We start from the raw sequence: 26,465 nt of genomic DNA, 5'->3' as shown, positions 1-26,465 counted from the left end.
TGCCATCGACGTGGATGTTCAAAAGGGTCGACATTTGGGACGTCCATGTTGTAAATAAGGTCGCGGAAGATTTAGTCGGTGATAATGCCAGGTTTCGCGAGGCGAAAAAACTAGAGAGATCAGGGAGGTAGCCGTTTATTTTATTGCATAGCTCATCTATCTTTGGGCCTGGGCCTGTGGCCATTATTGTGCAGTCATCGGCGTAGGAAACGATTGTGACTCCTTCCGGTGGTGAAGGTAGCTTAGATATGTAGAAATTAAACAAAAGTGGGGATAGGACACCACCCTGTGGCACCCCTTGTTTAATTCTCCTTGGTTTTGATAATTCGTTTCTAAATTGCACCGATGACTGCCGACCACCCAGATAATTTGCGGTCCACATTTTAAGACATGGGGGAAGGGTAGACCCTTCCAGGTCTTGCAGTAACGAGCCATGGTTGACCGTATCAAAAGCTTTTGATAGGTCTAGCGCTACGAGTACTGTTCTATGGTGGGGGTATTGATTTAAACCGCAATTTATCTGGGTGCTAATGGCATTTAGCGCGGTGGTAGTGCTATGGAGTTTTCTGAAGCCATGCTGATGAGAGGCTAGCTGCAAATTTGCATGGAATGGCTTCAAGCGTCTTTGCTACTGGCGATAGGAGAGATATCGGACGATACGACTCTCCTATGTTAGCTGGTTTCCCAGGCTTTAGTACCGGGACCACCTTGGCCATTTTCCATTTCTCGGGTATGACAAAAGTGGAAAGAGACAGGTTGAAGACATGCGCTAAATATTTGAAACCCTCTTTCTCTAGGCTTTTAAGCATCGGCATGGCTATGCCGTCTGGGCCCACTGCTTTGGATGGTTTAGCGCGACCAATGGCGTCCTCAACCTCTTTAGCGGTGATGGTTATTGGTGACGCGCTGAATTTGTGTTTGTGTGCGCGTCTATTGGCTCTCCGTCTATCTTTGTCGACCGTAGGATGCATTATATATTGTCGGCAAAAAGCGCTCGCGTATTTTTTCGCATCCGACAGCACTTTGTCGCCAAAGGCGTTGAAAATTTTGTCTTTGTGCTTAGTCGGATTCGATAGGGACTTTACGGTGGACCAAAGTTTACCCACACCGGTAGAGAGGTTACAACCTCTTAGGTGCTCCTCCCATTTCGCCCGCTTGTGTTCGTCCACAAGCAATCTGATGCGTTGGTTTATATCCCTTATTTGGGGGTCGCCTGGATCAAGCTGTCTTATAAGGTCACGTTCTCTCGCTAAGTTTGCGGCCTCCGCCGGGAAGTGGGACCGGATTTCGGGAATTCTCCTGGCGGGAATGAAACGTGCCGAGGCGGATTCAATGACCTTACGGAAGGCACGCTCCCCTTGGCGGGCATCAGTCGGGATAGGGAGGGCAGCAAAGCGGTTGTCTGTAAGATTTATATTCTTCCCACTTTCCTTTTTTGAAGTTTATGAAAGTGCGTTTTTCGGTGACGGTGAAGTGGGCGGTACGCTCGAGCGAAATAAGTATAGGCAGGTGGTCGGATGCCAATGTTACCATCGGCTGCCAGTTGACGCAGTTTACGAGTTCTGCGCTCACGATTGAGATATCTGGCGAACTGTGACAGCTTCCTACCATACGTGAGGGGGCGTCTCCGTTTATTGTGCAGAACGTCGTTTCTTCTATTTGATCCGCCAACATCTCACCCCTACCGTCCGCCCGCAAGTTTGAGTGCCAGAGATCGTGATGGGCATTGAAATCGCCTAAGATAATGCGATTGTTGCCAGTGAGTAAGGCTCTGATATTAGGGCGGTATCCACTGGGGCAACAGGTGGCAGGAGGGATGTAGATGTTGATGATTTCTAGGTTTGCATCGCCTGACCGGACAGATAGGCCTTGACGTTCTAAGAAATTGTCCCTGCGGTCGATGCCAGGATCAAATATATAATATTGCACAGAGTGGTGTATGATAAACGCGAGGCCGCCTCCATTTCCGCTCTCGCGGTCTTTCCTGTGGACATTATACCCAGAGCAGGTCTGTAATGCAGATCTTGCTGTGAGTTTAGTCTCTTGAATCGCAGCAATGCGGATGTTATGCCGCTTCATGAAATCGACTATCTCCGTAATCTTCCCAGTTAGTCCATTACAGTTTAACTGCAGAATTCTGAAGTGCATAAGGGGAGACGCCGCCACTCTGGGGGTAAGTGACGGGTGACTACGCCTGGGTTGTGGAAGGCCAGGACGCAATTGCTGTTGTGGCCCTGGGACTGGGCGTCCTTGGGCAACCATTGGAGTACCCGGATAATTTGGGTTTGCGACCTGGCAACATGGCGCGATGAAACCGTCGGGGGGTTGCCGTCGGGGGGTTGCCGTCGCGGAGACCAGAACATCTAGGAAAGTGGCACCACCCAAGGCAGGAGCTGCATTGGGCGGATGTCGCAAACATATATATTCTGTGCTGGCAAACGGTGCAAACGGAGGTAGGGACTAAGAGTCTGTTTCCCTAACCTACACGATTGCTGCCGGAAAAGAGGGGGGGGGGGGGGGGGGGGGAGACGGGGGCAGGGGCTGATGCTCAGCATTGCTACCGACTCTACTACGAAGGTAGTAGTTATGAGTGGTAGCAGCTGTTTGAGTTGTTGGCGCCGTGGGGCGCGAGCAGCAGCTGGTACTTGTTGTGGCTTGCTGAGCAGCGGGCCTGCTGGAAGGTAGTGGGGGGCGCTCAGGCGTAGACTACGGGACGCCCTTGGGCGTGAACAGCAAGGAGCCACAAAAGATTTATAAAAGTTACGTGGACGTCGGGTTTTGGGATCAAGCCCAGAACAACCTGTCCGATGCAACCATCCCTTACACGAGATACACTGAACAGAGTATGACCGTCCTAAAAAGATTCTTTTCCGGCAGATGCAGCAAAACCATTTCTCAGGACCGGGGTCAGGAGCCGGACCCGGATTGGATTCGATGCCTTCCCGGAGTAAGAGAATATGGAGCAGTCCTGCTGCAAGGAGCTGCTGGGAGGATGACAATTTGTGGGAGGGACGCAACAAATTAAATGGGGTCACACTGAAATGGCAGTCCTTGGTCGGGAAAAATCCCGAGTCGGTCCGGTACATAGAACCGACTGCCTTGGGAAGCGTTTCTTCACCTCGCGCGACCTGGTGCTATCATGGACCAAATCAACGGCTACTTGGCTTATTCGATGGTGTTACGCTACCGATTGGCAGTCACCCAGAAGATCTTAGGGGTGAGGTTCAAAAACAATCTTATAACGTTAAGCGAGCAATTATTGTATATTTGTATAGCCGAGCGATCTCGGGAACGGCTCAACCGATTTGAATGAAATTAGGCACAGAGATAATGTATCACCTTCTAAGACTTTCTGCCTAGCTGTTGCCACCTATTCGAAATTTAAAAAAAATTGCATAACATATGTCGATATAGGTATCAAACGAAAGGTATTTCACTCCGCATTACAACAGGGACATTTTTGAGTAGGGTTGTCATTTAGGGTTGCCACCTACTCGAAATAAAAAAAATTGCATGAGATATGCCGATATGGGTATCAAACGAAAGGTATTTCACTCCGCATTACAATAAAGAAATTTTTGAGTAGAGTTGCCACCTATTCGAAATTTAAAACAATTGCATGACATATACCGATATGGGTATCAAACGAAAGGTATTTCACTCCACATTACAAGGACATTTTTGAGTAGGGTTGCCATATTCTATTAAAGCTTTAAAGGAGAACATTAAAGTTAAAAATCTTCGTAAAAAATCTTACACATGATTCGACTTAATTTTCTTAATTTCACACACGCTAATAAAATTGAACTGGAATGACACGGCACCGTGGCAAATTCTAGCAAAATATATTTAAATGCATATTTTTGCCAAATATGAAATGAATAATTGCAATTTCTCAGATTGTTATTAGAAAGATTTCTCACCATAGCAAAAAGATATCTCACCATGGTTACTTGCTACCGTTGAACACTAGAGGCATATGTTCAATTTGGAAACGACATCTAACCATTTAACTACTTACCAACAGATGGCGCTTAGAGAAGTAAGTTGAGATTTAATTAAACTAATTGATAGTTGTCATTCGTGAAATTAACAAGTTTTTGGAATGTAATGAAATTGTGAGACTTCCATAGTGTATAACTAAAAAAAACGTTTGAAAATTAATAATTCGGAGCATGAAGATACTCGAGAAACGTTGCCAGCACAACGAAACGTTGCCGAGCAAAGCTCGGTCGCCTAAGTACTGGCTATTAACATCGATAAATGCTGCTTTTTAAGGAATCCTGTGCGATCTATTAGGGGCTTATAAAAAAACATTTAAGGCACGATAACCTCCGAAGAATTTTTAGGCCGAGCTTCTCTTATTATAATGGTATTAAATCTCTTAATTCTTATACATAAACAAAAGCTAGGGACTGGTAATGTTTTTAACACAGGACTCACGTTTCGGAACAGTTAGATGAAGGCATACTACTAGCCTTCATTAAGAGCAAAGGTTTGATAAGCTAAGATAAGATATTAATATATGTTCTACTCGCAGAAATCCGCTAATCTTTTTAATGTTATAAATGCGGAAGTTTGGATGTTTGTATGTCCAGACGTTTGTCTTTGTGCCTCAATCACGCAAGAACGGCTGGACGGATTTTGATGAAATTTGGCACACATATAGCCAAGAGTCTAGAAGGATCTAAAGCTAAATTTGTTTTGAAAAAGGGGGGCCCCCGCCCACTAGGCACAGTTATAATTTAATTATTGTATTTTTCGTCTTTGTGACAGCATCACGCCAGAACGGCTACAAGCATTTTGATGAACTTTGGGACCGAGACAATAGTTTAAAGGCGAAGTTTTTTTCATGCAAAGGCGAGAGGGGGTCCACGACCCCTTCGAATAATTACTTTTTAAAAATTTGTATACATAATAACTTTACGTATACTGACCTTCACCAATATTACAAACTCAATGGGTAAAATAAGTCGAGGGCTTACGAAGTGAGCAGTGACACCCTCCGCCTGCCCCCCCCTCCTCTCCACCTCTGGTGCAAAATCTATATATTGTTATAAATTAATATAAATTTTCTCCTAAATCAATAATTTTTGGTATTTGGCTAAGATTCATCCGGGATCCCGTCGGGGTAATTTCGGGAATTTTTCGGGACTATTTCGGGATAATTTCTGTAGTTTTCGGGATACGTCCGGGATCCCGTCGAGGTTATTTTGGGACTTTTTAGGGACTATTCATTTGAGGATCCTTCCAGGATCATTTGCGGACTCTTCCGGCATCATTTCTGGATAGTTTTCGATATTCGTCCGGCATCCCGTCGGGGTAATTTCGGGAATTTTTCTGGACCATTTCGGGATCATTTGCGCACCCTTCAGAGATCAATTCTGGATGGCTTTCGGGATCCGTCCGGGATCACGTCGGAGTTATTTCGGGACTATTCCGGGATCCTTTGGGGACTCTTCCGGTATCATTTCTGGATGTTCTTCGGGATCGGTCCGGGTACCCGTCAGGGTTATTTCGGGACTTTTTTTGGAGTATTCCGAGCTCATTTGGGGATCCTTCCGGGATCATTTCTGGATGATCTTCGGGAATCCGTCCAGGATCCCGTCAGGGTCATTTCGGGACTATTTCACGATCATTTGGGGACCCTTCAGGCATCATTTCCGGATGGTTTTCGGGCTTCTGGACTATGTAGGGATAATTTAGGGACCCTTCTGGGAAATTTTCTGGATGGAGCTTGGGATCCGTCTGGGAGCCCGTCAGGATCATTTCGGAACTTTTTCGGGATCATTTGTGTACTCTTCAAGAATCATTTCTGTGTGATCAGTCTAGAATCGCGTCGTTGTCATTTCGGAATATTTTTTGGACTATTCCGACTCCTTTTGGAGACCCTTCCGGCAGTGATTGTGGATGGTTTTCGGGATCCGTCCGCGTCGTACCGTCGGGGTCATTTCGCGGCTTTTTCTGGATAACTTCGGGATCATTTAGGGACTCTATCAGGTTATCAGCTCATTTAGTTCTTTTTTTACTGCATTACAAAAATAAAATACATTAGGCAGAAAAAATTCATAAGCAGGCGATTTCAAGATATAAAATAATGAAACATTAAAATCATTATAAAATTCGATACAAAATAAAAATCGAAAAAAGATTGCAAAATTGATGAAAGTTTACAATCTGAATATAAACAGCCGAATTCTAAATATTCCCTCGGAATTTTGTTATTGCGGATTTTTTTATTCCCGCGGAAAAATTCCTCCAATTCTTTCTTCCTGGGGAGAACAATAATTCGGGAATAGGAATTTCGAATTTTCGAAGTCAACTGATTTGCAAATTGAAATTTTGTTGCGCATTTCTATTTTTGCTTAACAAATTGAGAAGTTTAGTTATTGTTCCGAATTTGTTCCAAATTGAGAAATAAAATATAAAGAAAGCAGAGTATTGCATTTCATAAGGTATTGACTGTAATGAGTAACGAATTGTACCATTCTTAGAAAATCCTTGCGCTATTTCTGAATGACTGCATCAAATTTAGAATATGAGGGATGACAAAAGGGAAAATACTCGCAAGGAATTTTTGTTTAGAATTGGGCTGAGTATATGTATAATTAAAAAGACCGGTAAGAGCTTTGTATAGGAAAGTTCGCGTGCATCCCTTAAGATATCCTTCAATTAAAAAAAAATATTTGCATACCTTAATCTTTTCAAAAATTTCGGCTGACTTGGCACAAAATGTTTCCATGCTACCCTTTTCAGCAGTAGACAATTGCAAAAGTGCGTTCGAAATTTTTTGATGGCATTCACTGACTTCCTTGTGACGTTGCGTCATTTTTTCAGTACGTGCAGCGGCATCACGTAAATGTCCATGATATTCAATAAGAAATTGTAGTTCATTTTCAAAAAAGTCATTTACATCGCGTACAGTAGCACTCATTAATATTTCATCGGTGGTCTTCCCAATAGATTTAACTAAGCCACCGAAAATTGCCATTTTTTTACGTGGCTTTGCGCATAAATCTTCATCGTATTCCAGAAAAACTTTTAAATGTTGATCCAAACGAAATACGGGATGATTTGCCAGGCGTCGTAGAAATACCTCATGCATAGCGACAGTTTTTTTAAAGGTAGCCAGATATTCGCTTAAATTAATAAAATTGAAAACTTTTATAAATTCAACTTGTTTTCGCACGAACTAATTTTTAAACTTACGCTTCAAGTTCAGATTTCATTTTCTTAAACTCTTCCTTAGTCATGTTACCTTCACCTTCCCCTAATCGTTGTAATTTTTCACGTGATGCATCGAAGTCGGGACGTGGTGGACACGGTGGAATCTGGAATATTCAAGAGAATTAAATGTTACTAATATACCCTTACAATATACCTGCGACAGGAATCTCTATCTTAAGAGGCACCCAAAATACCAAAATGATTCAAGGGGTTGTGTGGCGCAACCCTTTCAAGAGGCTGTCAGCGCAATGTTTAGCTTATACAATGCAATTGTCGGCCTCACCTACCCGTGTTTCTTTAGCTCTGGCCTCATAGAACTAGGGGGGGTGGGGAGGGATGGCGTAGGGGGCCCAATGTGGTTGTTGTTGTTGTTGTTGTTGTAGCGATAAGGTTGCTCCCCGAAGGCTCAATGTGGTCACATTAAATCGTTCGCGTGTTGGTCGGACTTGTACCTTTATGGTGCTTGTTGCCGAATCTATATCCGGCAAAGGACCATCAACAACAACAACAAACCATCAAATTTGATAACACTTCCCATAACCTTCGGGGATTATCTTTACCGCTGCAACAACAACAACAACTAATATACCATAGTAACGCTTTAAGCACTCACTGTTAAACCTAACGGGCTAGTGAGCTTAGCATATTTCAGCGGTAAGGCAATCCTGTCGTAAGAGGTGACTAAAATCCACAGAGCCGAAGTTGGAGAAGTCGGAAAACGCGCCATTGACAGTTTTGTGCTGGAAGCTTATACGACAATGAACTGTCCATATCCGTAACACTCAGATAAGGCTTCGTTGTTTTTGCGGTAACAACAACAATAAAAACATCCGATTTCTTGTATGTCCACGGGTATTAAGGGAACGAGACGAGATCCGGCACCTGCCAACACTGCCGTTTGATCCAGGCAAGCACAATCAGGTCCTTAGCCAAATCAACACAGAATCAGTAAACTCCTTTGTCAGGACGCGCCCGGTGAATCCCTTTATTGATACGCAATATCCCACACTTGCAGAAGAAGAAGGGTTAGGGGATCAGAATATACCCGCGGTAGGTATGCCGGTCGTAAGAGGCGACTAAAATACCAGATTCAAGGGGCTGTGTAGCGCAACCTTTCAGGTTGCCAGCGCAATATATAGCTTCTCCAAACCCAATTGTCAACCTCACCTATCCGCGGCGAATCCTGTTTCACTAACAGACGAGGCTCTGGCGACCCCAAGCCTGAAGGTTTAATGTGGCCATATAAATCGTTCCCGAGATTGTCGGGCTAGCACCTTAATGATGCTATGGTACCGGAGCGTACCGGATTTGTATCCGGCAAAGGACCATCACATCGATAACACTCCCCAAAGCATTCGGGGAGCAACCTTATCGCTACAACAACAACAACAACAAGAAGGCACACTACCAAGGGAAACACGAGTCACCCTGGCCCAACTTCGTTATGGATACTGTAAAAGGTTAACCTCTTACTAGTCCAGAATCAACCCCTACATACGTAATGTATGTCCTGCCAACCATCTTTTCAGTTGTAATGTGGAACCTACGACTCTAACACCCATCTCCCTATGGTCCGCCCCTGTTGAAACAGCCAGTTTGGACTCCCGTTAGAGGATTTCGATGACAATTTGTGAGTGGTCGTGCCCATTGAGTGGGGCGAAACACTCTTAATACAACAACAACAACTTCCTTTTGAAATCGTTTTTAGACTAATCTCATAGTGTACAGATTATGTTGCTTCCAACAATAATTACGTTTCAAACAGCTTCTACAATTACGGTCATCCCAAATACAAATCAAAATTTTGCGCTATATGTATAATAATAATCCTAATAGCTTTTCTTCACATTACTTACAATATAACCAGCATAGTCTTCATTCTCTTCGAAACGATCTTGCAACCATACGAATTCTTCATGTTGTCGTACCACAATATTATCTTGTCTACCAAAGCCAGGCAACGTTGTGCGCGTATGAACTGTAAATTTAACCTTATCCTTCTCACTTAAGGCGTCAGAAATTTCTACATGTAATGTATTATCGGCCATGGCAGCAGGTGTAATGGCTGAAGATGATGATTCAGAGGTAGCAGTACCACTGCCATTATTTATGTTTGCAGTGGCTAATGGATTTGTAGTGTCGACGCTGCCTTCAACACTTTGAGCTATAGCCGGTGATGAGATATTCATGATGGTTGGCTTACTGGGTGAATTATTGCTATCAACTCCAAGTGGTTCACCTTTAGGCACCATATTTTCAATTGTGGTACCATCATCTGCGCCGTCCTGAAAGAGAATGGGGAAATAAAAAGCTTAAACATCACATAGCTTCCTTCGCCTAATTGTAAATTTGACTCATGCGCGTCGAATTATGTTACAAAAAAGATTTTTCTTGGAAGACCTAGAAGGGCGATTTTTATTTATTTATTTATTTATTTATTAGCCTACAAATTTAACAATTAATCAGACTAATAAAGTTACGGATTACAGATAAATTACAGAAGCATACAAATTGAACAAAATCATATTATAAAAATATGTATTATATCATTAAATCAGTTGTCGGGATGAACTGTGTTGCCGAGCAACGGGAATTGATTATTAGTCCTGTCGGAATGGACGTGATTTAGAGAAGCTGATGTATATTTGATACACAAGAAGTAGGCCTGCGATATGTGGGAGGTTGGAAAGGACGTGATGCCAAGCCACCCGCCCAAAGTTACTTGAACTGGTGATAAGAGTGGAAGGTTGGAAAGGACGCGGACGCCACCCACCCAAATCATTTCTTATTTAATATAGTCAGCAGATATGGAGTGGGTCACACGTATCAATTTTTTTGCAGTGCTTATTGAAGTCAGTACACAGACAACGAAGAGGTTCGTGCATTTCAAAATTAGATCTGCATGTGCTTATATAAAGCGGTTGAAAATGTCTAGATGGTGTAAAGGGAACATTAAATAAAATTTCACCAAGCCGAAGAGGGCTATTTACCATCCCTCTAATGAGTTTTACTACAAATAACACACCTGCCATCTCCTTACGACTCCGTAACGTGGGGAGCTGAATAACTTTTAAACGGCAGTAGGGAGGAAGAATCCTTGAGGGGTCCCATGGTAAGTCCCTTAGCGAAAAAATCAGGAATTGCTTTTGAACCGACTCTGATTTGTCGCAGTGTGTCTGTAACGAGGGTTCCAGATTATCGAAGCGTATTCTAATATTGGCCGCACCAAAGATATAGAGAGATTTACTAATATATGGATCAGCGAATTCTTTAGACCATCGTTTGACGAACGCCAAAGTCCCTTTGGCTCTGTTCACGCAACCTTCTATATGTAATTTAAAGTCGAGTTTAGGGTCCATCGTAACGCCAAGGTCTACAAAACTAATGACTTGGTTAATTGTGTAATCATCAATCATATACTCGTAGGATTGGTATGATTTCCTTCCCAAGGCAGTCGGTTCTATGTACCGGAGCGACTCGGGATTTTTCCCGACCAAGGACTGTCATTTCAGTGTGACCCCATCTGTTTCGTCCCTCCCACAAATTGTTATCCTCCCAGCAGCTCCTTGCAGCAGGACTACTCCATATTCTCTTACTCCGGGAAAGCATCGAATCCAATCCGGGTCCGTCTCCTGGTTCTGAGAAATGGTTTTGCTGCATCTGCCGGAAAAGAATCTTTTTAGGACGGTCATACTCTGTTCAGTGTGTCTCGTGCAAGGGATGGTTGCATCGGACAGGTTGTTCTGGGCTTGATCCCAAAACCCGACGTCCACGTAACTTTTATAAATCTTTTGTGGCTCCTTGCTGTTCACGCCCAAGGGCGTCCCGTAGCCTACGCCTAAGCGCCCCCCACTACCTTCCAGCAGCCCCGCTGCTCAGCAAGCGACAACAAGTACACGCTGCTGCTCGCGCCCCATGGCGCCAACAACTCAAACAGCTGATACCACTCATAACTACTACCTTCGTAGTAGAGTTGGTAGCAATGCTGAGCATCAGCCCCTGTCCCCGTCTTCTCCCCCCCTCTTTTCCAGCAGCAATCGTGCAGGTCAGGGAAACAGACTCTTAGTCCCTACCTCCGTTTGCACCGTCTGCCAGCACAGAATATATAGGTTTGCGACATCCGCCCAATGCAGCTCCTGCCTTGGGTGGTGCCACTTTCCTAGATGTTCCGGTCTCCGCGACGGCAACCCCCCGACGGGTTTCACCGCGCCATGTTGCCAGGTCGCAAACCCAAATCATCCGGGTACCCCAATGCTTGCCCAAGGACGCCCAGTCTCAGGGCCACAACAGCAATTGCGTCCTGGCCTTCCACAACCCAGGCGTAGTCACCCGTCACTTACCCCCAGAGTGACGGCGTCTCCCCTTATGCACTTCAGAATTCTGCAGTTAAATTCTAATGGACTAACTGGGAAGATTACGGAGATAGTCGATTTCATGAAGCGGTACAACATCCGCATTGCTGCGATTCAAGAGACTAAACTTACAGCAAGATCTGCATTGCAGACCTGCTCTGGGTATAATGTCCACAGGAAAGACCGCGAGAGCGGAAATGGAGGCGGCCTCGCGTTTATCATACACCACTCTGTGCAATATTATATATTTGATCTTGGCATCGACCGCAGAGACAATGTCTTAGAACGTCAAGGCCTATCTGTCCGGTCAGGCGATGCAAACCTAGAAATCATCAACATCTACATCCCTCCTGCCACCTGTTGCCCCAGTGGATACCGCCCTAATATCAGGGCCTTACTCACTGGCAACAATCGCATTATCTTAGGCGATTTCAATGCCCATCATGATCTATGGCATTCAAACTTGCGGGTGGACAGTAGGGGTGAGATGTTGGCGGATCAAATAGAAGAAACGACGTTCTGCACAATAAACTGAGACGCCCCCACACGTATGGTAGGAAGCTGTCACAGCTCGCCAGATATCTCAATCGTGAGCGCAGAACTCGTAAACTGCGTCAACTGGCAGCCGATGGTAACATTGGCATCTGACCACCTGCCCATACTTATTTCGCTTGAGCGTACCGCCGACTTCATCGTCACTGAAAAACGCACTTTCATAAACTTCAAAAAAGGAAAGTGGGAAGAATATAAATCCTTTACAGACAACCGCTTTGCTGCCCTCCCTATCCCGACTGATGCCCACCAAGGGGAGCGTGCCTTCCGTAAGGTCATTGAATCCACCTCGGCACATTTCATTCCCGCCGGAAGAATTCCCGAAATCCGGCCCACTTCCCGGCGGAGCCCGCAAACCTAGCGAGAGAACGTGACCTTATAAGACAGCTTGATCCAGGCGACCCCCAAATAAGGGATATAAACCAACGCATCAGATTGCTTGTGGATGAACACAAGCGGGCGAAATGGGAGGAGCACCTAAGAGGTTGTTACCTCTCTACCGGTGTGGGTAAACTTTGGTCCACCGTAAAGTCCCTATCGAATCCGACTAAGCACAAAGACAAAGTTTCCATCGCCTTTGGCGACAAAGTGCTGTCGGACGCGAAAAAATGCGCGAGCGCTTTTTGCCGACAATATATAATGCATCCTACGGTCGACAAAGATAGCCGGAGAGCCAATAGACGTGCACATAAACACAAATTCAGCGCGTCACCAATCACCATCACCGCTAAAGGGGTTGAGGACGCCATTGGTCGTGCTAAACCATCCAAAGCAGTGGGCCCAGACGGCATAGCCATGCCGATGCTTAAAAGCCTAGGGAAAGAGGGTTTCAAGTATTTAGCACATGTCTTCAACCTGTCTCTATCCACCTTGTTCATTCCCGAAAAATGGAAAATGGCCAAGGTGGTCCCGCTATTAAAGCCTGGGAAACCAGCTAACATAGGTGAGTCGTATCGCTCGATATCTCTCCTATCGCCAGTGGCAAAGACGCTTGAAGCCATTTTGCTCCCTTATTTCCAAGCAAATTTGCAGCTAGCCCCTCATCAGCATGGCTTCAGAAAACTCCATAGCACTACCACCGCGCTAAATGCCATTAGCACCCAGATAAATTGCGGGTTAAATCAATACCCCCACCATAGAACAGTACTCGTAGCGCTAGACCTATCAAAAGCTTTTGATACGGTCAACCATGGCTCGTTACTGCAAGACCTGGAAGGGTCTACCCTTCGCCCATGTCTTAAAAGGTGGACCGCAAATTATATGGGTGGTCGGCAGGCATCGGTGCAATTTAGAAACGAAACATCAAAACCAAGGAGAATTAAACAAGGGGTGCCACAGGGTGGTGTCCTATCCCCAATTTTGTTGAATTTCTACATATCTAAGCTACCTTCACCACCGGAAGGAGTCACAATCGTTTCCTATGCCGATGACTGCACAATAATGGCCACAGGCCCAGGCCCAAAGATCGATGCGCTATGCAATAAAATAAACGGCTACCTCCCTGATCTCTCCAGTTTTTTTGCCTCGCGAAACCTGGCATTATCACCGACTAAATCTTCCGCGACTTTATTTACCACATGGAAGTCTCAAATATCGACCATTTTGAACATCTACGTCGATGGCACTACGCTACCGACTGTCCTACACCCCAAAATCTTGGGTGTGACGTTTGATCAGGATCTACATTTTGGTGAGCACGCAGCCGAAATTGTTCCGAGAATTCAGATCCGTGACAAAATCCTCAAATCCCTCGCTGGCAGTACTTGGGGAAAAGATAAGGAAACGCTCATGACTACATACAAAGCAATTAGCCAGCCGATTACGTGCTACGCGTCACCCATATGGTCGCCAAGCCTAAAAATCACCCACTGGAAGAAACTACAGGCGTGCCAAAATACTGCTCTCAGAATCGCCACGGGCTGTCTTCTTATGTCTCCAGAACACCATCTGCATAATAAGGCGAGAATACTCCCCATCAGGGAGAGAAATGAGATGCTGACCAAACAGTTCCTGTTGAATACTCAGAAACCTGGGCATCCCAACAGACATCTGATTGATGAACCAGCACCGCCTAGGGGCTTAAGGAGGCATCTCCGTAAGCATTTTGAGGAAATACGGCACCTGAGAACCCAGCCGTATGAAGCGAAAAAACACAAGCAGGTCCTTGGTGAACTCCATAAACAGGCATCGGACCTTTATGCCGGGAATTGTCCGGTGAATCCGGTACTTAACGAAAATTATCCAAAACTCGCGGAAGAGGAACGCATACTCCCCAGGGAAACGCGTGTCACTCTTGCTCAACTTCGTTCTGGATACTGTAACAGGTTAAACTCTTACCTATCCAGAATCAACCCCGACATACAAAATGTATGCCCCGCTTGCAATGTGTCCCCACATGACACCAACCATCTCTTCAATTGTAATGTGGAACCAACGCCTCTAACACCATTTCCTTATGGTCCACCCCTGTTGAAACGGCAAGTTTCCTTGCACTCCCGTTAGAGGATATTGATGACAATTTATGATCGGTCGCGGCTATTAGGTGGGGCGAGCATTGCTACAACAACAACATTGGTATGATTTCCTTGTAAAGCACATGAACTTGCACTTCGGCAGGTTAAGTGACATTATATTTACACTACACCATGCGCGAGCGCTTTCTGCCGACAATATATAATGCATCCTACGGTGGACAAAGATAGACGGAGAGCCAATAGACACGCACATAAGCACAAACTCAGCGCGCCACCAATTACCATCACCGCTAGAGAGGTTGAGGACGCCATTGGTCGCGCTAAACCATCCAAAGCAGTGGGCCCAGACGGCATAGCCATGCCGATGCTTAAAAACCTAGGGAAAGAGGGTTTCAAATATTTAGCACATGTCTTCAACCTGTCTCTTTCCACCTTTGTCATACCCGAGAAATGGTAAATGGCCAAGGTGGTCCCGCTACTAAAGCCTGGGAAACCAGCTAACGTAGGTGAGTCATATCGTCCGATATCTCTCCTATCGCCAGTGGCAAAGACGCTTGAAGCCATTTTGCTCCCTTATTTCCAAGCACATTTGCAGCTAGCCCCTCATCAGCAAGGCTTCAGAAAACTCCATAGCACTACCTCCGCGCTAAATGTCATTAGCACCCAGATAAATTGCGGTTTGAATCAATATCCCCACCATAGAACAGTACTCGTAGCGTTAGACCTATCAAAAGCTTTTGATACGGTCAACCATGGCTCGTTACTGCAAGACCTGGAAGGGTCCACCCTTCCCCCATGTCTTAAAAGGTTGACCGCAAATTATCTGGGTGGTTGGCAGGCATCGGTGCAATTCAGAAACGAAACATCAAAACAAAGGAGAATTAAACAAGGGGTGCCACAGGGTGGTGTCCTATCCCCGCTTTTGTTTAATTTCTACATATCTAAGCTACCTTCACCACCGGAAGGAGTCACAATCGTTTCCTACGCCGATGACTGCACAATAATGGCCACAGGCCCAGGCCCAAAGATCGATGAGCTATGCAATAAAATAAACGGCTATCTCCCTGATCTCTCCAGTTTTTTCGCCTCGCGAAACCTGGCATTGTCACCGACTAAATCTTCCGCGACCTTATTTACAACATGGACGCCCCAAATGTCGACCATATTGAACATCCACGTCGATGGCACTACGCTACCGACTGTCCTACACCCCAAAATCTTGGGTGTGACGTTTGATCAGGATCTACATTTTGGTGCGCACGCAACCGCAATTGTTCCAAGAATTCAGAGCCGTAATAAAATCCTCAAATCCCTTGCTGGCAGTACCTGGGGAAAAGATAAAGAAACGCTCTTGACCACATACAAAGCAATTAGCCAGCCGATTACGTGCTACGCGTCACCCATATGGTCGCCAAGCCTAAAAATCACCCACTGGAAGAAACTACAGGCGTGCCAAAATACTGCTCTCAGAATCGCCACGGGCTGTCTTCTTATGTCTCCAGAACACCATCTGCATAATAAGGCGAGAATACTCCCCATCAGGGAGAGAAATGAGATGCTGACCAAACAGTTCCTGTTGAATACTCAGAAACCTGGGCATCCCAACAGACATCTGATTGATGAACCAGCACCGCCTAGGGGCTTAAGGAGGCATCTCCGTAAGCATTTTGAGGAAATACGGCACCTGAGAACCCAGCCGTATGAAGCGAAAAAACACAAGCAGGTCCTTGGTGAACTCCATAAACAGGCATCGGACCTTTATGCCGGGAATTGTCCGGTGAATCCGGTACTTAACGAAAATTATCCAAAACTCGCGGAAGAGGAACGCATACTCCCCAGGGAAACGCGTGTCACTCTTGCTCAACTTCGTTCTGGATACTGTAACAGGTTAAACTCTTACCTATCCAGAATCAACCCCGACATACAAAATGTATGCCCCGCTTGCAATGTGTCCCCACATGACACCAACCATCTCTTCAATTGTAATGTGGAACCAACGCCTCTAACACCATTTCCTTATGGTCCACCCCTGTTGAAACGGCAAGTTTCCTTGCACTCCCGTTAGAGGATATTGATGACAATTTATGATCGGTCGCGGCTATTAGGTGGGGCGAGCATTGCTACAACAACAACATTGGTATGATTTCCTTGTAAAGCACATGAACTTGCACTTCGGCAGGTTAAGTGACATTATATTTACACTACACCATGCGCGAGCGCTTTCTGCCGACAATATATAATGCATCCTACGGTGGACAAAGATAGACGGAGAGCCAATAGACACGCACATAAGCACAAACTCAGCGCGCCACCAATTACCATCACCGCTAGAGAGGTTGAGGACGCCATTGGTCGCGCTAAACCATCCAAAGCAGTGGGCCCAGACGGCATAGCCATGCCGATGCTTAAAAACCTAGGGAAAGAGGGTTTCAAATATTTAGCACATGTCTTCAACCTGTCTCTTTCCACCTTTGTCATACCCGAGAAATGGTAAATGGCCAAGGTGGTCCCGCTACTAAAGCCTGGGAAACCAGCTAACGTAGGTGAGTCATATCGTCCGATATCTCTCCTATCGCCAGTGGCAAAGACGCTTGAAGCCATTTTGCTCCCTTATTTCCAAGCACATTTGCAGCTAGCCCCTCATCAGCAAGGCTTCAGAAAACTCCATAGCACTACCTCCGCGCTAAATGTCATTAGCACCCAGATAAATTGCGGTTTGAATCAATATCCCCACCATAGAACAGTACTCGTAGCGTTAGACCTATCAAAAGCTTTTGATACGGTCAACCATGGCTCGTTACTGCAAGACCTGGAAGGGTCCACCCTTCCCCCATGTCTTAAAAGGTTGACCGCAAATTATCTGGGTGGTTGGCAGGCATCGGTGCAATTCAGAAACGAAACATCAAAACAAAGGAGAATTAAACAAGGGGTGCCACAGGGTGGTGTCCTATCCCCGCTTTTGTTTAATTTCTACATATCTAAGCTACCTTCACCACCGGAAGGAGTCACAATCGTTTCCTACGCCGATGACTGCACAATAATGGCCACAGGCCCAGGCCCAAAGATCGATGAGCTATGCAATAAAATAAACGGCTATCTCCCTGATCTCTCCAGTTTTTTCGCCTCGCGAAACCTGGCATTGTCACCGACTAAATCTTCCGCGACCTTATTTACAACATGGACGCCCCAAATGTCGACCATATTGAACATCCACGTCGATGGCACTACGCTACCGACTGTCCTACACCCCAAAATCTTGGGTGTGACGTTTGATCAGGATCTACATTTTGGTGCGCACGCAACCGCAATTGTTCCAAGAATTCAGAGCCGTAATAAAATCCTCAAATCCCTTGCTGGCAGTACCTGGGGAAAAGATAAAGAAACGCTCTTGACCACATACAAAGCAATTAGCCAGCCGATTACGTGCTACGCGTCACCCATATGGTCGCCAAGCCTAAAAACCACCCACTGGAAGAAACTACAGGCCTGCCAAAATACTGCTCTCAGAATCGCCACGGGCTGTCTTCTTATGTCCCCAGAACACCATCTGCATAATGAGGCGAGAATACTCCCCATCAGGGAGAGAAATGAGATGCTGACCAAACAGTTTCTGTTGAATACCCAGAAACCTGGGCATCCCAACAGACATCTGATTGACGAACCAGCACCGCCTAGGGGCCTAAGGAGTAATCTCCGTAAGCATTTTGAGGAAATACGGCACCTGAGAACCCAGCCGTATGAAGCGGAAAAGCACAAGCAGATCCTTGGTGAACTCCATAGACAGGCGTCGGACCTTTATGTCGGGAATTGCCCGGTGAATCCAGTACTTGAAGAAAAATATCCAGAACTCGCAGAAGAGGAACGCATACTCCCCAGGGAAACGCGTGTCACTCTTGCTCAACTTCGTTCTGGATACTGTAACAGGTTAAACTCTTACCTATCCAGAATCAACCCCGACATACAAAATGTATGCCCTGCTTGCAATGTGTCCCCACATGACACCAACCATCTCTTCAATTGTAATGTGGAACCAACGCCTCTAACACCCCTTTCCTTATGGTCCACCCCTGTTGAAACGGCAAGTTTCCTTGGACTCCCGTTAGAGGATATTGATGACAATTTGTGATCGGTCGCGGCTATTAGGTGGGGCGAGCATTGCTACAACAACAACAACAACAACTAGGTTATTCAGATCCGATTGTAAATTTGATCTATCCATAGGTGAGCGGATAGGCATAAGTAGTTTGACATCATCAGCGTACATTAGAGGCTTGCAGTACTTCAAAACATTTGGAAGGTCGTTAGTGAACAGCAGAAACAGCACTGGACCAAGGTGGCTGCCTTGAAAAACACCAGAAGTAACATTTATAGATTCTGACTTACAGTTATTAAATATAACTGTTTGTTTTCTATCCATCAAGTATGCAGATATCCAAGATAGAAACAAAGGCGGAATGCCAAAACGATCGAGTTTGAACGGAAGAAACGAATGGAGAACTTTATCAAAAGCTTTACTAAAATCAGTATAAATTACATCAATTTCGCTATTAACCTTAAATCCGTTCAGCACATGAGTTGTGAACTCAAACAAGTTAGTCACGGTAGATTTACCCGAGCAAAAACCATGTTGAGACAAGTCAATGATTGAGGATACCCTACGATCGATTCAAAGAGTTTGGGAATAGCACTAAGCTTTGCTATTCCTCGGTAATTTGAAACACATGATCTATTCCCATTTTTGTAAAGTGGTATTATAAAAGACTCTTCCCACTTTCTGGGAAATATCCCTTTCTTTAGGGATGCGTTAAAAAGACATGTAAGAGGTTTATACAGGAATTCAGCACACGTTTTTAGCACAAGAGATGGAATTTCATCAGGTCCGCTAGAATAGGAAATTTTTAGGCTTTCCAGATGTCTTAGTACGTCTTCCGTGTGAATATACGGAACAAAAGCTGAATTAAGCGAGGACAGTTTGAATGGATACTTCAATGGCGGGGAGTCATAGGCAGTGGAGTAATTAGATTTAAAGAAGGTGGCAAACATATTAAACTTCATTACGGTTGGAAACCTTTTGATTTTTCTTTTCGAGTTGACGAACGATTAAAACGACTTTGGATTAGAGGAAATTTTATGCTTAATCTTTTTTAAGTAATCCCCATAACATATCTGTAGCCTATTGTACCTGTGGCGCAGAATAGAGTACGCCGCATAGTCACTTCTTGATCCGGATAATTTGAATCTCTTAAAATAACGCGTTTTTCGATTTTTAAGATACTTGAGTTCTTTAGAGCTCCAAGCAGAAGTTGGAATTGCTGAAGAGGTGTTAGATATAGGTACGCATTTTACTCGAATAGTTGTCGAGATATTCTGGATTTTACCCCAAAAGGCTTCTGTTATGATGTAAATGTTCTATATCCGGCTAAGGAGTACGAACGTCGAACAACACTCCCCATTTATCGCTAATGCAACATATATGAGGCGGCTAAAAATGTGTCCGCATAGGATTGTTGCAACAACAAAGGGTAATTCTATACGACAGTATGACACTGCTAATACACGTCTAAATATCGAGAGAGGTATCAAACGACGCGCCTTGACATCAGTATTAATAATGCGAAGGCGGAGAATAAAAATTTTAACTCGTTCAAAAGATATTAACGAGATTAATACGAGTCTTTTAACACATCTTTCGATTTTTTGGACGCGTATTAGCAGTGTCATGCTGTCATATAGAATTACCCCATGATTTGATCATGGAATTACCGAACAAAGTAGCATATTTTTATGATTTTTGTACAAAGATAACAAAGAAACAGAAGAGAACAACTGATAAAACGCAATATGCGGCACGGAAATGAAAAATGGGAGGAACCATCGTCGCACAGTTCGGGTTAATTCAAGTCACTGTTATCGAAGTGGGATTATCAAATTATGCAGATGTTTAGAAAAGTGTATCTAGGTCTTCTCACTTAAACTTCTAATTTTTGCCTACTTTTCGTACGAATGACTTACCATCATTTTGATGTAGTTCAGATTGCTTCCAATAGCAATAAATTAAAACGATTTTCTACTTAATTTCTTCACGTAGGAATATTTTATATTCCTCTTTTACTAGCTTATGAATTTATTTTATTTATTTTTCAACAAGGAGCTGTCAAAATAAATGTCAACAAGTAAAGAAGTCTAAAGGCCGCGGCACAAAAACATTTTTCATATATGTGCTATTAACACAAGCTTACAGGCTACCTATAATAAACGCACGCGGTGAATAAATTCAACACATCTTAGGGTTGTCGTCTGGCCAGACGAAATTTTACACTTTGAACCTTATATTTAAATTTTGTAGAAAGCCTTCTCGTCTGGCCAGACGTCTCAATCTATCGGAGGGTTAATAGTGTTACAAGGCTGCGTAATAATACATATACATATGGTTCTAGTCTGAACTAATTTTTCTTCGAGTTATGGCTCCCGAAACAGAAAAATGCTTAGCCATAAAAGGGGCGGTGCCACGCCCATTTTTTTAAATTTGAACCTTTTCCTATTTATTGTTATATATGCACTTGGGAAAATAAATACCATTGATATAAAGCTTTTTTTGCAAATATATAGCTTATTTTATTCGTTGTTGTTGTGTTAACAATTATTCGTCCACGGGTCTTTTAAAAATCTTTTATATAAAAGTGGGCGTGGTCCTTAACGAATTCGTTAATTTTTCTTCAAAGCAATCCTTATAGTAAAGGTAACCTCTCTGCCGAATTTTGTTACGATAGGTTTAACGATTTTTAATTTATTATTAATAATATTTGTAAAATTGACTTTATCACAAATGGGCGGTGCCGCGCACATTTAAATTTTTTTTTTCAAATTTTTATCAAGAGTCTCAATATCAGTCCACATGTCAAATTTCAACATTCCAGGTGTATTATTTACTAAATAAAAAGGTTTTTTGTGTTTTCCAAAATGTTATAGCTATATATAAAAAGTGGGCGTGGTTATCATCCGATTTTGTTCATTTTCAATACCATTGTATTCTGGGTCTAGATAACTCGTGTACCAAATTTGGTGAAGATATCTCAATATTTACTCAAGTCATCGTGTTAACGGACAGACGGACGGACGGACGGACATAGCTCAATAAAATTTTTTTTTTCCATACTGATGATTTTGATATATGGAAGTCTATATCTATCTCGATTCCTTTATACCTGTACAACCAACCGTTATCCAATCAAAGTTATAATACCCGGTGTACAAGTATAGCTGGGTATAAAAATTATATGTGTTGCAACGGGAGCATGGTAGAATTATCGTGGAATCGTAAATATAACCTCACTTTTCGGCAGCTATATTTCATATATGCATTTTAACCGTAGAACGCATAACTAAAAAATGACACGCAACGCATAAGGGGGATACCCGCGTGTCCCCTTACAAGGTTTTAGCGTTACAAATGCACAGTAACAATATTCATAAGTAAAAATTATTACAGATTGTGTGCTTAGCAGTGAGTTACTTACTTACTGCGACAAGCCCGATAAAACCAGTAACTGAATCCTGCTACCTATGTTATACTGAAAGCCCCAAACCATTCCCCAAACGAAGAAGAAAAACGCGAAAAGCATGCAGCATCTGCAAAAAACCAATATGCCTGTTATATTCGGTGACAAATTGTATCTGCACAGTTTGCGAGCAGATTAGACGGTTCAACACTCTATTGACAGTGGTTCTCTCACTAAAGTAGTTTAAAGTCGCAACTGGACACACGGGTACCCGGTTATGCGTTCTAGGGTTAAGACATTAAAGAATGGGCAAATTTTTCGGTTCAAATTTTACACAAAATGAGCACAAAATGAGTCCAATACTTATCTTACACTTACTATCCACCTCCACAGCAATACGAAATTTCATAGGTAATAATCTGCAACAGCGTTCCACTGCCAATTCGCATCAATACTAAGACATCGGGCCATTCTATACGACAGCATGGCACACTTAATACACGTCCAAAAATGTCGGAGGGGAGTCAAAAGACGCGTTTTGGACTCAGAATCGCGAACCCTAAAACGGAAGTATACAAATTTGCGTATGTGAAGAGATATTTGCAAAAGAAATTGAAATTTTTCATGTGGTTTTACACAGGAAAACATTTTGTGTACAAAGAAATTTTGAACGGATTTTATTTTAATACGACCCTATTGGTGGGCAGCATAGGGTAATTTTTTATAAGAGCGGCCAAAGGCCGCCAACGCATGAGAGTGTTTTCGGCAAAAATACTATGGATCACACCGTTTCGTTATTCGGTTTTTCGTTAGTATCTTTTGAACGACTCAAGTTTTCCGTTTTCAGATTTGCGATCCTGGTACAAAAATGGGTCTCTTGACACCCTTCCTGATATTTTTGGACGTGTATTAGGAGTATCATATTGTCGTATAGAATTACGAGGCTAGGAGTCCTGGAAATCCCATTCCCGCATCGATGCCATCTCGAAATCCGGGGATTTCATATATTAAAACTGCGGGATTTCTTCCGTCCGATTTCGAAGGAAACAGAAATTTCTCTATCCGATGGATCACTAAATGTACACCAATTTTGAAATGGAATAGGTACAATTACAATTCCCCTTACTAGTGTTGAGTCTGAAAGGTGTACCTCAACTGTCGACTATATATGTACCAAGAAAAGATCTAGCCTTTCAGATGTTACTTTACATGATCTAATATTTAGAGATTTTTTAGAATAAAGAATTTTAACTTAAAATTCAAAACGAAACTAATTTTTTATTTGTTTATAAAACTTGTTCTGAATTCCTTTCAAAACATAGGACTGGAAAAAATATGTTTTTTGGTAAACCACTCATATTTGTATACATTACATAATTATTTCTGAATCTGAATGATCGCCAAAAATCCCGGGATTGTCATTTTCAAATCGCGAAATTCATGGATTGTAAAAGATATTTAGGATGCGATGCCTCAGTCCATACATATCGATGGTTGACCCCAGTATTAATAATCCCAGGGTGAGAAAACTTATTACATCTGTCAGGAGATTTCTGCACAAAAGGTAGCAAATTTTCATTGTTTTTATTTCGATAATTTTGTTATGCAGATACACAAGCTCACGCAGAAAGATGTTCTCTGCGGATATAATTTTGATCCCTAAACCGGTGTTGTACCCACCCATACCAATTTCTGCGCAAAAGTACTATAGATCACACATTTGGTTCGGTTCGTGGTCATGTTTTAATTTTTGTAAAAATCTTTTGGTAGAAGGAAAGCCTTATCTAGGAGCGTAAAGGTTCAGAGACTGATAAGGAAAGATAATTAGGAATGGATATGTAGATATGCACAGTCACTTAGCCACGCTGAGTCCAAATGGAATATTCTCTGCCTTGTTGGCACTTGTACAGCATGGAATCATGGACCGCACTCTTGGAGGACCGCTCGGGTCGTCCTCCTACCAAAGGCAGAAAATATATAAATAATAATAACCCTTTAGCGGCTAAGTAGATGTGCATTCAAAGTGAACACGGACGGACGAGCACAGCATGCATACTCCAAAGGTACTGAATTGCATAAGGAAACCCCAATAGGTGTCTTACTAGATATTACCGTCGCTTTCTGCATCGTCTCAAAACTGCACACGGAGCATACGTATATATATGGCCCTGAGGACAAATAGTATAAAATATCTAAAAGTAATTCTATACAGAAAGTTGTGGAAGCCCAACGTGCCGAAGAGAGTGAAGAAAATCTTCAGGGCACTGTAGTCAAATGATAGACTGTGCTATTGTGAAGTATCTCCTGTACTAGGGAGTCCTGGTTTGGGGGATATTATATATATACATACAGAGTATTGTGATAGCCTTTAAATTAAACGCTGTCTAAAAGTTTTCTCTATGAAACTTCGGGAAAGTACTCAAGCAAGAAGCATTTACTTAATAGAATAATACATTTTAACGCAGGTTATATAAAGTTTTTTTTTTTTCTTACACTAAAAACAAAAGATTAACAACCATTTTTGCTAGACACCCACGTGATTTACTATCATTTTGTGAATGCTATTCTAAAATTACCTACCAATGTGTTCAAAAAACCACTCGGAAGTTTTACATCATCGAGGAAGCTGCGATTCTGATATACCGAAAATCTATCTACTTGTACGTTTGATGTTTTAGCAAAGGGCTCTTGAAACTTTTGAAGAATGTTATTATAAAAATTAAACATAGCGTAACTTTTTTTAATTAACAAAATCGAACAGTTCGAACAAAACGCGCTAGCAAAGAAATGATTACTAATAACAAAAGGACATACAAAATTGCTAGCATACCTAAAAAATTGCTGTAAATCGAGTAAATTATGAGAAACTAGTGTGCGAACGTATGTACTAGGGATGCCAATACCGGGATCCCGGTCTTTTTTAAGACCTGAAAATCCCGGGGTTTTTTTGAAGTAGTCCCACGATTTGTAACATCTTACAAACTATAAGAAATGGGGGCACAAAAATCTATTTTGAACAAAACAAGTGCGATGTTTTACCTAGAAAAGTGTTGACAGAATACTAAAGATTTTACATGCCAACCTAATATAAACGCACGCAAGTCATTTTCTGTCAAAAATGTCTCAAGCACATACAACTTGTATGAGAGCAACCGAAATTGAATTTGCTGCGTGAAAACCTAACTCGATTTAAAATTTTTGTTCTGCGTGACATTTCAGTTTGACGCTTGCACACATGCTTTACAGTTGCCGAAACGCATGCTTATTTCGGTTAGTTCAAAAAACGCCTGTTGCTTGCGTGCGCTAACGCAGTGCGGTTTTATTAGGTTGGCTTGTTATTTCGGTTGGGGCAAAAAACGCCGGTTGTTTGCGTGTGCTAAAAAAGCGCAGCGCGGTTTTATTAGGTTGTCATGTTAAACATTCATTAAAATCAATTAAAGTGCAATATTCTATGGCGCATAGTCATAGTCAATATAAAATAGGTTTATATTTAGTTGCAGCTTTTGTGACAGATAGCTCATAGAAAATTATGTCAAAAACTGCAACTAAATTTAAAACCTATTTTATTTTGTCTATGACTATGCGCCCATGTATATTCGTGAATCTCCAAATCTGCTCCTGTTTCTAGGCAAAACAAATAAATCCGAATATTTCTTAAGCGTTTACTTAAGAGCTGCGTGGGGCCCATTAGTAGCAAAGAAGCAACATTAAAAAAGTTTGTATTCCGAATTCGTACGGCTCATTCCATTTCAAGACAACCCGTCCGAATGATTTTTGATTTCGATGAAATTTTTGGTCAAAATAATGAAACACGTATTTTTTTTTACTTTTATATAGTATATTTATTTAGTAGTATTTTTTTAGTATTTAGTAAAAATTTATGACTTTTTTCAAAAATTAGTATCTCAATAAAGGTTATTTTTTTGTTTAAACTTTTTCTGCATTGAGTGAAAAGCATATATTTCAACTTGGCTAAATGCCCATTAGCCAAAATTCGTTGTTTTCGAAATATGAATTTTTGTATATTAAACTTTTTTTCGCCATATATTGATGCAATATATACACTGGATCACAAATTCCCACTTTTTTCTGCACCAGAGACGCCATTATGAAATTCCTATGTAAAATCACCCCCTGATTCCGAAAATCAAGGTTGTTTTAAATTATATTGTAACGTTTTTGAGATATTTACGAATTACCGTTATTTCAAAAAAAATAAAAAATTGGGTCCACTTAATCAAACATGTCTCAAGACCGAATTGAGCAATTTCAAAACGGTTTGAAGATTTTAAAAAGTAATAAAATTTGCTATAAACTGTGAATACAACACTTTTTGCTAGGCCCTTCAGATTCAAAGATAA

At 42.7% G+C, this 26,465-nt stretch overlaps 1 protein-coding gene across 3 annotated transcripts in view; it reads right to left on the bottom strand.

Annotated features, from left to right (window-relative positions):
• Positions 1 to 24,883, bottom strand: part of Snx6 (sorting nexin 6) — a 39,762-nt gene extending 14,879 nt beyond the window's left edge. The window contains exons 1-4 of one of the 3 annotated variants that reach the window (XM_067767782.1): positions 24,685 to 24,883; positions 9,084 to 9,512; positions 7,210 to 7,331; positions 6,695 to 7,139 (exon numbers count right to left, since the gene is read on the bottom strand). In XM_067767782.1, coding sequence (XP_067623883.1) covers positions 6,695 to 7,139; positions 7,210 to 7,331; positions 9,084 to 9,512; positions 24,685 to 24,831 — 1,143 coding nt within the window. In that variant the 5' untranslated portion in view covers positions 24,832 to 24,883. Of the gene's footprint in view, positions 1 to 6,694; positions 7,140 to 7,209; positions 7,332 to 9,083; positions 9,513 to 20,617; positions 20,764 to 24,684 lie in introns of those variants that run through there. The other 2 variants (XM_067767783.1, XM_067767784.1) reach the window with 2 other exon arrangements.
• Between the last annotated feature and the right edge of the window lie 1,582 nt (positions 24,884 to 26,465).

The sequence above is a fragment of the Eurosta solidaginis genome, chromosome 2 (genome assembly GCF_040869045.1).
Source record: "Eurosta solidaginis isolate ZX-2024a chromosome 2, ASM4086904v1, whole genome shotgun sequence".
Lineage (NCBI taxonomy): Eukaryota > Metazoa > Arthropoda > Insecta > Diptera > Tephritidae > Eurosta > Eurosta solidaginis.
Note: the sequence above shows the minus strand (reverse complement) of the source record. Positions and strands in the feature narration are given on the sequence as shown.